This window comes from Cryptomeria japonica, chromosome 4, assembly GCF_030272615.1.
Source record: "Cryptomeria japonica chromosome 4, Sugi_1.0, whole genome shotgun sequence".
Classification (NCBI taxonomy): Eukaryota; Viridiplantae; Streptophyta; class Pinopsida; order Cupressales; family Cupressaceae; genus Cryptomeria; species Cryptomeria japonica.
Window position 1 is genome coordinate 229,991,620 of NC_081408.1, and position 13,747 is coordinate 230,005,366.

General features: G+C 33.3%; 2 protein-coding genes across 2 annotated transcripts; one reads left to right on the top strand and one right to left on the bottom strand.

Moving 5' to 3' along the window:
- Positions 1–5,588: 5,588 nt before the first annotated feature.
- On the bottom strand, positions 5,589–7,178 carry LOC131027274 (DELLA protein RGL1-like). Its single transcript, XM_057957290.2, has one exon. The coding sequence runs from the start codon at positions 7,176–7,178 to the stop codon at positions 5,589–5,591; it is 1,590 nt and encodes a 529-aa protein (XP_057813273.2).
- A 3,729-nt stretch (positions 7,179–10,907) lies between these two features.
- On the top strand, positions 10,908–11,696 carry LOC131875045 (DELLA protein SLR1-like). Its single transcript, XM_059219047.1, has one exon. The coding sequence runs from the start codon at positions 10,908–10,910 to the stop codon at positions 11,694–11,696; it is 789 nt and encodes a 262-aa protein (XP_059075030.1).
- Positions 11,697–13,747: the final 2,051 nt, after the last annotated feature.

Genomic DNA, 13,747 nt, shown 5'->3' on the forward strand with positions numbered 1-13,747 from the left:
GACCTTTAACCCTGCCAGAGTAGCTCTCTCTTTTCTTTGTTTGTTCATGCCAGGTGTCACTTTTTGGTTCACCCGCAGATCCCCCTCGATTGCCACTGGATACTATCTGTGTTACCATTTCATCTACCACTAGACCTGGGTTCTTCTTTTGTGGTCCACCACGTGGCACATCCCGATTCGCTTGTAGATGTACCGAGACAACACCTCATGTGCCACATTGGCAGTTGCTATGTCATGGGGGATATAGGTCATGCAAGTCCATTTTGCAGTACAGCGATGGTCATTGATCATCTTCAAACTTGCGTGCTCGTTAACCTCCCTTTTTCCACATGTGCTTAGCCACCAAGTCGCAGGTTTAAACTATCGTGCGTCTCAATCTTGTGAAATAGCAACAACCGTTAGATCCTCCGTGATCACCGTCCAATCAGTCAAAACTTGCTCGAGCTTTAGCCTCCACCCTTGCCAATATATTGTAAAACTTTGGTTTCCCTGGGATACATGGGCGCATGGGGTCCACCGGCTTCAACCTTTTTCACACCAAAAGCCTTTTGTCTTTCGACAGTTATCAAAAGGGCCATTTTGGACTTAAACGTTAAATGAGCTTATTCCACAAACAATATGGGATAAAGGCTTTTCCTCTACTAGCACAACACACTTGAAAGTTTCCAAAGCCTTTTCCACTGTTCTATATGCACAGGTTTGGGGGTCTTGGTGAGGCTAGTTAATCTTTGGACAAATCTATTTTATTCAGTATGCTCCTGCATATAAAACACCTGTAGTAAATATTTGAATGATAAGAAAAAGGGCATCTATATATAGCACAAGGTATTTGGTTAAAATATGTGCTAACACAGTTAACTTTGGCAACAACATGGTTTTCAACATTATTTATCCTTTATCAGGATGACAACATGGTGACCAAATAAAACATGTTAACATATGTGGTAATAAACACAAATAACTTGATGACTTCATTGTGTTTTGGTGTCAAGTCTTGGTTTTTTTTTTTAATCTTTTTGTGACATGTCTTTTATCTTTTCCAAGATGTATCTGACTAGAGATTCTATCTCGAGGATGTCTTTGACTAGAAAGGCGAGGATGGGATATGTTCACCTGCTATTGTTTTGTTGTTTGTGGATTGTCTCTTAGTAATTCTATGACTTGTCCAGGGATATGAGAACATTGTGAGTATAGTATGAACTGGAGCATTCCTTGTTTGTGACTATCTAATCTCCATGCAAAAGGGTACAATGACTTTTTGAGTCAAACCTATATTTGGATTGTCATAACTTATTTTCCATAATACAACTTAGTGATGGTAATAGCACAAGAAGCTCTTTCACCTCCATATCATCTATCTTCCATCCCCATTTCTTGATTGACCTCCATTGTCCTTCCTAAAACTGCGTAGCCTGCTATCACATGACATAGTATAATGATATGCCAAAAATATTTGCATTTTATGTAGTTTTAACCTACATGCATGATCATATGATAGCATATCTCATTTCATACATACATATAGATGTCACAATCGCATCACATCTTGCATATATCATTGGTTAGTATCTGCATCCGCATATAAAAACATAAAAGAACAAAAACATATTGTATTTCATCACATACATATTTACATCCATATCATAAGTATCATAAAATCATCATAAAACATATAGAAACATCACATAGGACCACATGCATATAGCTACCACAAGGAATGGATCATCTCATATATATCAAAATAATAAGTGTCATTATACAAAAACTGATACAACCTCGCTTATCTTGTTTGTCCCCTCTTGCAGACCTTGTGGGACCATCTTTTCAACAAAGCAGTTAAAAGTCTTGTGTTTTCCCAAATCTCAAGCATATATATAATGTGTCTCAATCCCATCACCTTGATCAGAGTGTGGTCCTTGATAGTCAAATTTGTTCATAACTGTTGTGTTATGGGGAATCTCTCTCTAGATTCAATCAGGGGTAAGTACTCTTGCGTCCAATCAAATCAATCATGTCAATCCTAGTGGTACTCATGTTCATCACATAGTGCTTCTTATCTTATCCTATCCCAGCCTAGTGGTACCTATGTCCATCACATGGTGCTGCTCATCAAGCTCTATCCTAGTGCTTATGCCTATCACATGGTGTTGCATCCTAGTGTATATGTTTAACACATTCTATTATATCCTGTCTTGCTAATGAATTCTCTGGATTTTATCAATTCAATGGCTTATCCTATACTCCACTTAGAAAACCTACCATTTTCAAGGTACCTTTTGAGTGAATCCTCTTAGTAGCTTATCCAATTAGCAACGTATGTTTATCGCATAATTGTCAATTCTAGGCTTGATTTCAGTTTGTCTTCCCTAGGGTACCTATTTGAGTGAATTCTCCCAACAACTTATCCAATTGATAGCGTATGTTCATCACAAAACTATCAATTTTGTCCTTTTAAGACATAGACATGATTTTGTTGATTCCTCTTGAGTTAGTGTTCCGCATGACCTTGTCACCCTATCTTATCAATCCTTCCTAGCCTTTGTTTCTTATCAAGAGATTGTATGCGATCTTTTCAGACATTTTGGTCCAATCTCTCGAGGAGGCATATCATTCCCATCTTGGGAAACTTTGTATCAAAGAGGGGCAAAATGTAGACATCTAAAATTCTCTTGTCTAATTAAATAAATATTTTTATTTATTTAATTATTTTATCCTAAGTCTTCTATTAATTAAATAAATATTTATTTATTTAATTCATTCATTAATCCTCTTCTAAGCCTTTCCTCATTTAAATAAATACATTTATTTATTTAAATTATCATTTTCCTAATTAAATAAATATTTTTATTTATTCAATTGATCCCATTTCCTCTATTAATTAAATAAATCTTTATTTATTTAATTATTTCATTAGCCTTTTCTACCCATGACACATGTCATTTATCTCTTAATTCTTACACTACCTACCCTCTTTATTATTTAATTATTTTCTCTACCTAGCCTTTAATCCTAGCCAACCATTTATCATTACACCTCTTAATCTTATCCCTCCATTTCTTATAGTGTCTTCTATATAAGAGGATACTCTCCTTTGTTATCAACCATAATCATCCTAAGTATTCTAATTGTCCAATCAATATAATGCAATCAAGCCTTTTTGTGATCAAGCTATCAACCACATTTCCATTTTTTGTTGAGCTCTTCTACACACATAAAATCTGAGAGCAAATATATCAAGCAGGTTTAATGGAGATAAGAAGAATGAAGATTCAAACCCTAGTGGATATTTGATGGTATAATCTTTTTGATTTTGTTGATTTGAATTGTCTTAGGTAATCTTCGTATGTTATGGTGGATCTTTGTTGTTGTTAGGCTAGGGTTTTATGGTTGAATTCATTTAGTCTTTGCTTGAAAAGAACAATTCTTTATTTACCCTTAACAAACTTGGGTTTTGTACTCAAAAGAACCATCTGGTTCTTCCAAGGTTCTCAAAAACTAAGAAGTTTTCAAAAAAAGGTTAGTCAAAAGAAGATTTCAAGATTTGGCTTCATGTTTCATGTTTTAGATTGCAATTCAAAACCATCAAATTCTAGCAAGCTAAACAGAAGCTTGAGATTCTTAGAAATGGCTTGATCATAAGGCAAGTCAGCTATTTTTCTTAGTTTTAAAACTAGGTTTTGGGTTAAAACACTAATAGAGCTCCCAAAATATGCTCAACACTAAACACAATTTTTGATAAGTCAGGGTTTGGCTAAGGTTTTGAAACTAAATTTTGATTTTTGGTTGGATTCTACCTAAATTTTTGACAATCAAGGGAAAGAAGTGGAAGAAAAGGTACATGGTAATAAAGAGAAGGTTCCAAAACCAATTTTGGTTTTGTGTGGAGGTATTTCTTCTTATCAAATTTGTGCCTAAAGAGATAAAAGGCATATGTACTTCTGTGAATCATGGGTGGGACCTAACTTACAACATGGGTAATCACAAGATTGTGACATGTATTTAGAGATCAAAGAATTGAGCAGATGAATAAACTTGTGTGAGATTGTATAAGCTAGAAAGTTAGTTGGACTCAAAAAAAGGCTAGGTTGTTGATAAAAGTTTGAATGCCAATCTGTTTTGTTCCTGAGGTCAAAGGACCAATTTTTAACTAATTAAATAGTCAGATTATGATTCCAAGGTAATATTTTTGGCACAACCATGAGTTGCATAATTGGATAAGTGATCAGATTGTTGCCACATGATAAATAAAGGAGTTAATTATGAATGTATGAATCGATAAGATTGAAATAAGATGAATGTGTGCATGAAGAACAACAAGTTGCAATAATTAGTTAAGTGATTGAAATAATCAATGTGCATACATGATTAGGTCAAGGGCATGTGTAAATAGCTAATAAACTAAGAGGCTGATTTGCAACAACATGATAAGTTAAGTTATGTTCAGAAAAGAGTAATTAACAAATGAATGTCATTGTATATTAAACAACATGAGTTTGTTGCATGATTTCGATGGTCAACTAGTTTGTAATACAATATAGTTGTTGATCTAATGTTATTGATATATGATGCTAAGTTGAGAGAAGAGACTTGATGGTGTTGCATGAAAAAAGAGAGATGAATGTATTGTGAGAGAAGAGAGAAATAATTTTTCTAGTTACATAATGTGTCTGTAACATATATTGATAGGTGTTTATTCCGTTTTATATGAATTTGTAATTTTTTTAAGGCTTGTAACTCTAGGATACTAAGTTGGTGCTCAAGTCTAAAAGTTTGTGCTTCTTTAAAGTTGTTGTTCTTAAATCAGGGATTTGGTGATTCATTAGGGTAGATGCCCTTAAACATTGTAAGTGGATTTTACATTGTGAGGCAAGATTAGGATAGTACATCCTGGCAAAATTTTTTAGAATGGTTGTTTCCATCTTGGGTTTTCCTTATAAATCATGTGTTATGGCTCCTATATATGAATGCTCGCTTATTGTTTAAATATATTATGGCTATAACTATTATAAAGGATTGAGGATTAAATTTAGTTGATCTACTGATTTACTTGCTCCACCCACCACCCTCATCCTACACCACTCTCCATGTCTATCTATCTCTTTTTGTGGAAGTTGTTGCAGTCATGATCCTGGCTTGGGATCTGCTCCAACACTTCAAAGTTCATAGAAAATAGTTAAATGCTTTTTTATAATTATTTAATTATTCTATAATATATGTAGTGATAAGCTTAAATTCAATGATTCATAAAATTTAGTCACAATAAAATTCTCATAAAGAAAAAAGAATCTAATATATACATGCACATATATATATATATATATATAACAAGAAGTTTTAATTATTTATAATTTTTATATTGAAATATAATCTACAATAATTATGAATAAGCGGACCCTATTTCATACTAACAATATGATCGAATAAATTCCAACAAAAACCATTTAAGCTTGCAACAAGTATTTAATATTATGTAACTGTCTAATCTACGATACATTTGAAGAATTACTAACGATTTTATTCAGATAAATAGAAATTGAAAACTTTTGCTTGAATGCTTTAGCATTCAAATTCTTTCCTCATCTGGGCATTCATTTGTTACCACTCCATCCAGAGAGTGCAAATAATGGCGTTCCTTTCCACCCTACAGTTAAGGCATGTTCAACAGGTTCCAGAGTGTAATAGTGTCCGGTAGCATATTCCGTTAACAATAGTTTTGCCTGATATAAAGCTTGAAAGCTGAAGATCATTTCCTTGAACCCTGCTTGTGTGAAGAAAGACCTCCACACATCAATTGTAACATGCCTCACTGTCCTCTCGTCTCCCTCGTAGACTATCATATTCCTTATCTGATTTCCATCAATTAATTCTTCATGCTTTACCCTCTTTACATCATTTCTGTCTGGAAAGATGGAATCCAGCAAATCGAAAAAAGCGCTGTACTGGTAAAGCACTTCGCTCAATCTTTTCACAAAAGATGGAGAATTATGCCTCGCTTCTATTTCGACAGTCACCATTATCCGAGGCCTTAGTTTCCTGATAGCACATAGAATATTGACCAGAATTACAGGATCGTATAACAAACTTCTCAGAACAATTGGAGCATAAACTGCCAACGCCTCACCAGATCTAACGCTGAATAGGCCTTTCTTGATATCCTCTAGGCTTTTGATCTCCACAATCTTGTACGCGAATGGAATATCCAAAGATTTAGCGAGCTCATAAAGTCTTCTCCCGCTTTTCCTAAGCTCTTGGCCATTCATCCCAACTGCTGTCATCTTCAGAATCTGAAGCCTAGAACTAGAACCAGCAGCAGCTCTGTGTGCAAGAAATTCCATTAATACTGTCCATTGCGATCCAGTTCTCATCCCCAGATCAATTATATGAATTTTCCTTGCACTCCCCACGGCGTCTATGGTTGCCTGAACAGACGTGAACTGCAGCACTTTGATATGTGGCAGAATTCTAGTGTAGTAAGCAACGAGACTACAAAATTCATTTTTGTCCAACTCACCATTAATATTGAAAGCAAAATCTGAAACTGGTTTAGATGCGTTGTCTACGATGCCAAGAGTGTTGCGTCGGATTTTCTGCTGTAGAGCGTCGGAGATATAATAGACCACCCTCTGTGTGGGACTCCCCAGCTGAGAAGACAATTGCTTGCATTTACTGACCAGAAGAGAAGCTTGATCGTATTCGTCGTTCCCTATCATTTGTCCGGCTGCTAAGAAAAGTTGAACCAATTCCAGCTTTTCCTCTTCGTCTCCATGCACAGTCCCTTCACAATCGAGGTCATCGTCAACGCATGTTCCCACTGCAGCAGCTCCTTGGAATTTCATGATTTGGTCAGACCAGTTTGGTAGCATCTTATTACAAAATTGTGCTCCAGCAGAGGAATTATCAATCATAGTCTTGAAATTCTCTGGTTCAGAAAAAAATTCTAACTGCCCAGACATCATATCACTATTTATTATCTCTCCGTTGATAGGAAAGGTTTGAATAAAAGAATTCGTCGGCTCCTCCTCTAAACAAAGCATTTGATGTCCTGGCAGTTCAAAGCTGTCATCGGTATCCATAAACTGACATAGATCAAGCTCAGGATCATCTGCCTCCAACAGAAATGGATTGAATGAATAATCTGACAAAAATAGAGGACGAATCTCTTCATTAGATGCACTCATCTCTCTTAACTTATTTCACTGGCTTTCAGTATTCACTCCACGATTTTGAAGAAGAAGACTTTATAAGGACGCGATGGAGGAAATTACGATGACATGATTTCGCTACTTTGGACAGATAAAACAATGTTCTCTTGTTGCGGTAAAACAGTTAAAATACTGAGATAAATACAATGTCGGTATAAACTGTATGACCGACTTGTGCGTAACGGGTTACGTCAGGGATTACGTCAGTAAAGCTTCATCTGTCTCAGTAGAGCTGAAGTAAAAATTTGGATTATTAACAGTTGGGGAAGGGTGAATAATCAATGTAAATATGTACCCCTCTTTAACCATATCACCATAATGGTGAAGCATTTTCCATGGATAAATAGTTGCCACCAAGGAAAGGATAAGCTAGTACTACAAAACAAAATAGACAAGGCATAGCTCAATTTTTGGACAGGTCACTACTTGATTTGATAATGTCATTGTAAAAGTTATATTATTTGCATTTTGTACAAGTCACATCTAAGAATTATTATATCACTACTAGAAGCAAGGAGTTCATTAAGTTAAGTTTCAATATCTATCATACTTAAAGTTTATTTTTAGGGATAATATAAAGGTTGTAACTATTAAAAAAACTTATAATTGATTATCTATCAATGTTACAAAAAAATAATTATTTTTTTACGGATATGAATTTGTGTAGTCTTTAAATTTATGAACACTAACAAAAAGAAAATTTTGAGCACAACTCACAAAAATTAAGCTGATAGTTTATATAAATAGTTAATAAAATTATTTAAGATAATTAAAATGTTCTTTTTCTTGTGTAGATCTAGCTTCTTGAAAGGAAATATGAGAATAGTTATTAGTTGCAAGAGAAAAGTTTTGGTGGTGTTGGTTTTGGTGCTAGCTAGTAGTCATCATGGTCTGGATAATTGTTTCTTCTTTCACCCCCTCTATTGTATTCTGATGTTTATAAATGTTTTTTTTGCTGGTGTAGGTGCCGCCCCTTAGAAACTATTTAATTATTGAAAAAATAGAAGGAAAATGAAATTGGCTACTAAAGATTGTAGATTTTGAAGAGTTCGTTGTCTAAAAGAAAGATACCAATTTGAGAGGAAAATTTCATATGGGACAAGTAAGACGTGATAATTAGAACATAGCCTATCTACAACAGTTATTGCACACTTATCAAGAACAAAAGTTGATCACAATTTCTCTTAAAGTGTTTTCAACATTTGATGAAGTCTATATTCTTTGTTAAAACATAAGTATGAAGACCAACATTTCAAATCATGGAAGAATGAATGTTCATGAAGCCAAAAAAAAATTAATTATCATGAAGAATTAAATAAGAGACTCTATAATGGTTAAAATTTGTATGAGGTAAGTATTCTTTCCAATGGTAAATATTGGTAAAAGATTAAATAAAGAAACATAAAATTTAATATGTGAAAATTAAATTTTGTAACAAGAAATGTGAAAATTTAAAAGGGGAAATTAAAAATTGAAAAACAAACTTCACAAAATGATGAAATATCAAAATTGAAAGAAGAAAATAATCTCTTACATCAAAAAGGTTAAGGCTGGAGATAATAATATTTTTCAATCTACAACTCCTGCTAGTTGTAATGATAACTACAAAGATTCTTCTTCTTTGTAAAATGTGGATTTAAAGATAATGAAAAAAATGGGCAATCAAAGAGAAGGTTTGCAAAAATATGAACAAATAATTATAAAGCATATTAAGCTATGAGTGAGGCCAAATAATAAAGGAATTACATATTTCAGTGGTAAAAGAAATACAAATGATGTTATAGATAATACAAGCTCAAATAAATCAGATTAAAAAAATAGTATAGATAGTGTTCTCATTATCATTGGCAAGGACAAAGAAAATAAATATGCTGGATATTTATCTTATACTAATTAAAGAATTGTTTTGAAAAATGAGTTGAAAAAATGTGCAAGAAGAAATCCATATCTAATTGTACACACATTAATCGTGGATGGATCTATAGATTTAAGAAATATATATATATATATATATATATATATATATATATTGTACACACATTAATCGTGGATGGATCTATAGATTTAAGAAATATATATATATATAAGGTTTTATGAGTATAAATATTCACATGTCATAAATAATAGCAATCAAGAAAAGTTCGAACTTTTGAATACGGTGATAGATAATTAAAAAACTAGGTGTAATTTTCTGAAAATTTTTATTCCACATGTTTGGTAGATCAGAGGATCAATTGGTTTCTATTTAATCTAAGAACATTCAACAGTTGGAGCATTTATATATATCAAAATAAGTTACATTGATTACAATAACTATTAATAAATCTTTAAAATGGTTGTACTCATTGCAAACATTACTTCAATAAATCTAAAACTTTGTTGAAATCACAAAGATCACTATTGAATCTAAAGAATCATAGCATTGCTATTATAGATGAATGTTATATTTAAAAAGTTGTAGAATTGATTAAAAAGTTTAATACTAAACATAAATTGTTGTAACATTGATCACAAAGAACATTGAGAAACCTAAAAGGTTTTACCATTGATCACAAAGATCATTGCTGAATTCATGAAGGTTTTGATTGAAAAGATCATTGAAAATTACTTCACCTCCTTCATTGAAATAACAATGAAAGTAATCTTATTATAGATAAGGGTAGATAAAAGCTATTAAGAATGTCATGGAAAAGGATAAATATGTATACTTTCAAGAAGATATTGGTGTTAAATATTCATTATGTATACATGGGTTGTGAATAAACCCACTAGTCATAGGTGGCCACCATAATCTAATTGAGTTGTGAGATAAAATGAAGTTTACAGGGGTGGGGAAGGGAGGCAGGTGTGTGATAAAAGATAGAGAAATTATATTTAATCATACACAATACAATTAACACGTAGAATCATAACTCAAAATATAAATTTACTAATGTAAAGATTTTGAAATTTATCTATTTATTAATAAAAAATCTATTCAAGCTCTCCAATTTCAACCAATAGGAATATTTATCTATCCTTTCGTTAATAGGAAAGGTTTATTTAAAGAATCTTTCATCACTTTCTTGAATTATAAATTATGCAAATTTTTTACAATCACGTATGCATACACATCATTTTGGTACCGTGTTTCATGAGTGCTCTAAGTGGTAAATTGATGATTTACACTTCGCCAACTGTAAATAATCCAAATTTTTACTTCAGCTCTACCGAGACAGATAAAGCTTTGCCAAGTAATCCATGACGTAATGAGTTACGCAAAACAGGGCTGTACGGTTTATACCGAGTTTGTATTTATCTCAGTATTTTAGCATTTTTACCACAAGAAGAGAAGGGCAATGGCTACGCAGCGGACAAAATGGCCCGAACATTGTTTTTTCTGTCGAAAGTAGCGAAATCATGTCTTCGTAATTCCTCCATCAGGTCCTTTTAAAGTTGTCTTCTTCTAATTCGTTGAGTTAATACTGAAAGCCTGTTCAATAAGCTCGGAAAAGATGAGTGCATCTTATGAAGGGATTCGCCCTCCATCTTCGTCAGATTATTCACTCAATACCTCTCTGTGTGAGACAGATGGTCGTTAGCTCGATCGATGTCGGTTCATGGTCACAGAAGAATTCATGCTTTGTACTGCCAGACCATCAAATCCATCGTTTAAGGATGGAGCCGATGAATTCTTTCTTTCAAATCTTTCCTATCAACGAAAAGATGATAAATAGTAATATGATCTCTCGGCAGTTAGAAATTTTTTCTGAACCAGTGAATTTCCATACTGTGAATGGTAATTCCGTTCATAGAGCACAATTTTGTAATGGGATACTACCAAACTGGTATGACGAAATCATGAATTTCCAAGGAGCTGCTGCAGTGACAAAATGCATTGATCAAGGGAATATGCGTAGAGAGGAAAAGCAGAATCTGGAATTGGTTCAACTTGTGTTAGTATCCGAACGAATGATAAATAACGGGGAATATGATGAAGCTGCCCTGCTGGTGAGTAAATTCAAGCAATTGTCTTCTCAGCTGGGGAATCCCACACAGAGGCTCGTCTATTATATCTCCGAAGCCCTACAGCAGAGAATCCACCGCAACACTCTCTGCATGTCAAATGACGCAGCTAAACGAGTTTCAGATTTTGCTTTTAATATTGATGGTGAGTTGGACAAAAATGAGTTCAATAGTCTTGTTGCTTATTACATTAGAATTCTGCCCCATATCAAACTGCTGCAGTTCACGTCTGTTCAGGCAATCATAGACACCGTGGGGAATCCAAGGGAAATTCATGTAATTGATCTGGGGATACGAACTGGATCGCAATGGACTGTATTAATGGAATTTCTTGCACAAAGAGCTGCTACTTCTTCTTGTGCCTCTAGGCCTCAGATTCTGAAGATTACAGCAGTTGGGATGAATGACGAAGAGCTTAGGAAAAGCGGGAAAGACTTCATGAGCTCGCTAAATTTTTGGATATTCCCTTCGTGTACAAGATGGTGGTGATCGTAAACATAGAGGAGATTAAGGAATGTCTATTCAAGGTGAAATCTGGTGAGGAGTTGGCAGTGTACGCTCCGATTATTCTGAGAAGTTGGTTATACGACCCAGTCAATCTGCTCAATGTTCTATGTGTTATCAAGAATCTAAGGCCACGGATAATGGTGACTAACCAAATAGAAGCGAGGCATAATTCTCCATCTTTTTTGAAAATATTGAGCGAGGTTATTTGCTATTACAACGCCTTTTTTGAACTGCTGGATGTTACCTTCCCAGACAGAAATGATGTGAAGAGAGTAAAGCATGAAGAATTAATTGACGGAAATCAGATAAGGAATATGATAGTCTATGAAGGGGAGGAGAGGACAGTTAGGCATGTTACAATTGATGTGTGGAGGTCTTTCTTCACACAAGCAGGGTTCAAAGAAATGAGCTTCAGCTTCAAAGCTTTGTATCAGGCAAAATTGTTGCTAAGGGAATATGCTACTGGACAATATTATACTCTAGAGCCAGATGGAAATGCCATAATTGTAGGGTGGAAAGGAACACCATTATTTGCAATGTTGGCATGGACTGGTATCATGTGAATGCCCAAACGAGTTTGAATGCTACAGCATTCAAGTAAAAGTTAAAAACGTTACAAATGCTTCAATTACATAGAAGATTAGAAAGTGGCATGATACTCAATATTAGTTGCAAGTTTAAATGCTTTTCGTTGGGGCTTACTTGATCACAACAAATATATTAAATAAAAACTTCTTGACAAAAATTAACAAGGAAATATTTATCAAATATTGTGTTTTTATTTAATAACACATGGTGCGAAAAATTAATTTATCTCAAAATTCTGCATTACGTTCTATCATTAGCTGTTTCAACATTTCTAATGTTCAAATTATTTCTTGGATGTTTACAATTTTCCTCAATGAATGCCCTTGAGGATGCCCTTGAGAATATGTCTACCAACTAATTTGTTGGTCTATAAAACTCTATGTAGATTTGTCTACTATTTATACTAATTTGTTAATCTATAGAACATTATGTAGATTTGTCTACTATTTATTAATTCTTGGATGAAATGATATATGATATCGACATTTTTGCTCCTCTAAAAGTCCTAATTCTTTGCTAATACATTTGCTGATCTGTTATCACCAAATTTTATTGTTGGATCATCCCAATAATACAATAATATTGGTAATATTCAAAACATCTAAACTACTTGACATACTACTAATGTTGCTTAGAATGTTTTCCATGGATAACTACTTTTAAGAAAAATTATGTGAAAGAATATATCATGGAAAATTGTTCTATCATCAATGAGTGTAGGAGCCCATGATGAATTTGTTTTAGCCTTCAATGTTGGGACTATTGATGTTATGACTATTTAATTATGAGTTGTCATGATTCCTCTTTGGAATCCCTCTAATTGTCTTTTTGGTATTGGATCAAGTGTTGATGCTATATTATCTGACACATTGAAGCAATAAGTAGGAACCCTCCCCTCTACAGGGAGAGATTTGATCTCACCTGTTGTGGCTAAAATCACCATTTTTCAAATCTCACAAGTTTACAAAATTTTCACCCAACACATTTAGACTAAGGAATTTGGCCAATTGTGTAGTATCACATTTTTATTTACATTCTCTATTGATTTTAACAATATTTTCTAAATGATATTTTAAGTTAATTTTTCATTTATTAAAACATTGTAGATATGTATTGATTAATATCAAAATTAAAAAACAAAAATTATTGAAGTGAATATAGAAAAATAATGTTCAACAATGTATTGAAGATTGCAATAAGAACAAATGATTGACATATAAAATACGAAAAAAATAAATGTTAGAATGATAATGATAGAGAGACATATTAAAGTAAACAAATGATAGCTGAATAAATTAGAGAACGAATGTGACATGTGAATGAGATGATAACATCTTGGACATAAATATTACAAGATATTTGAACTATAGTAAGAATAGTATTGCAAAGAGAAGTGTGTTTAAATCAATTTATTGAGATGAAGTTGATCAAAGAAATCAATAATT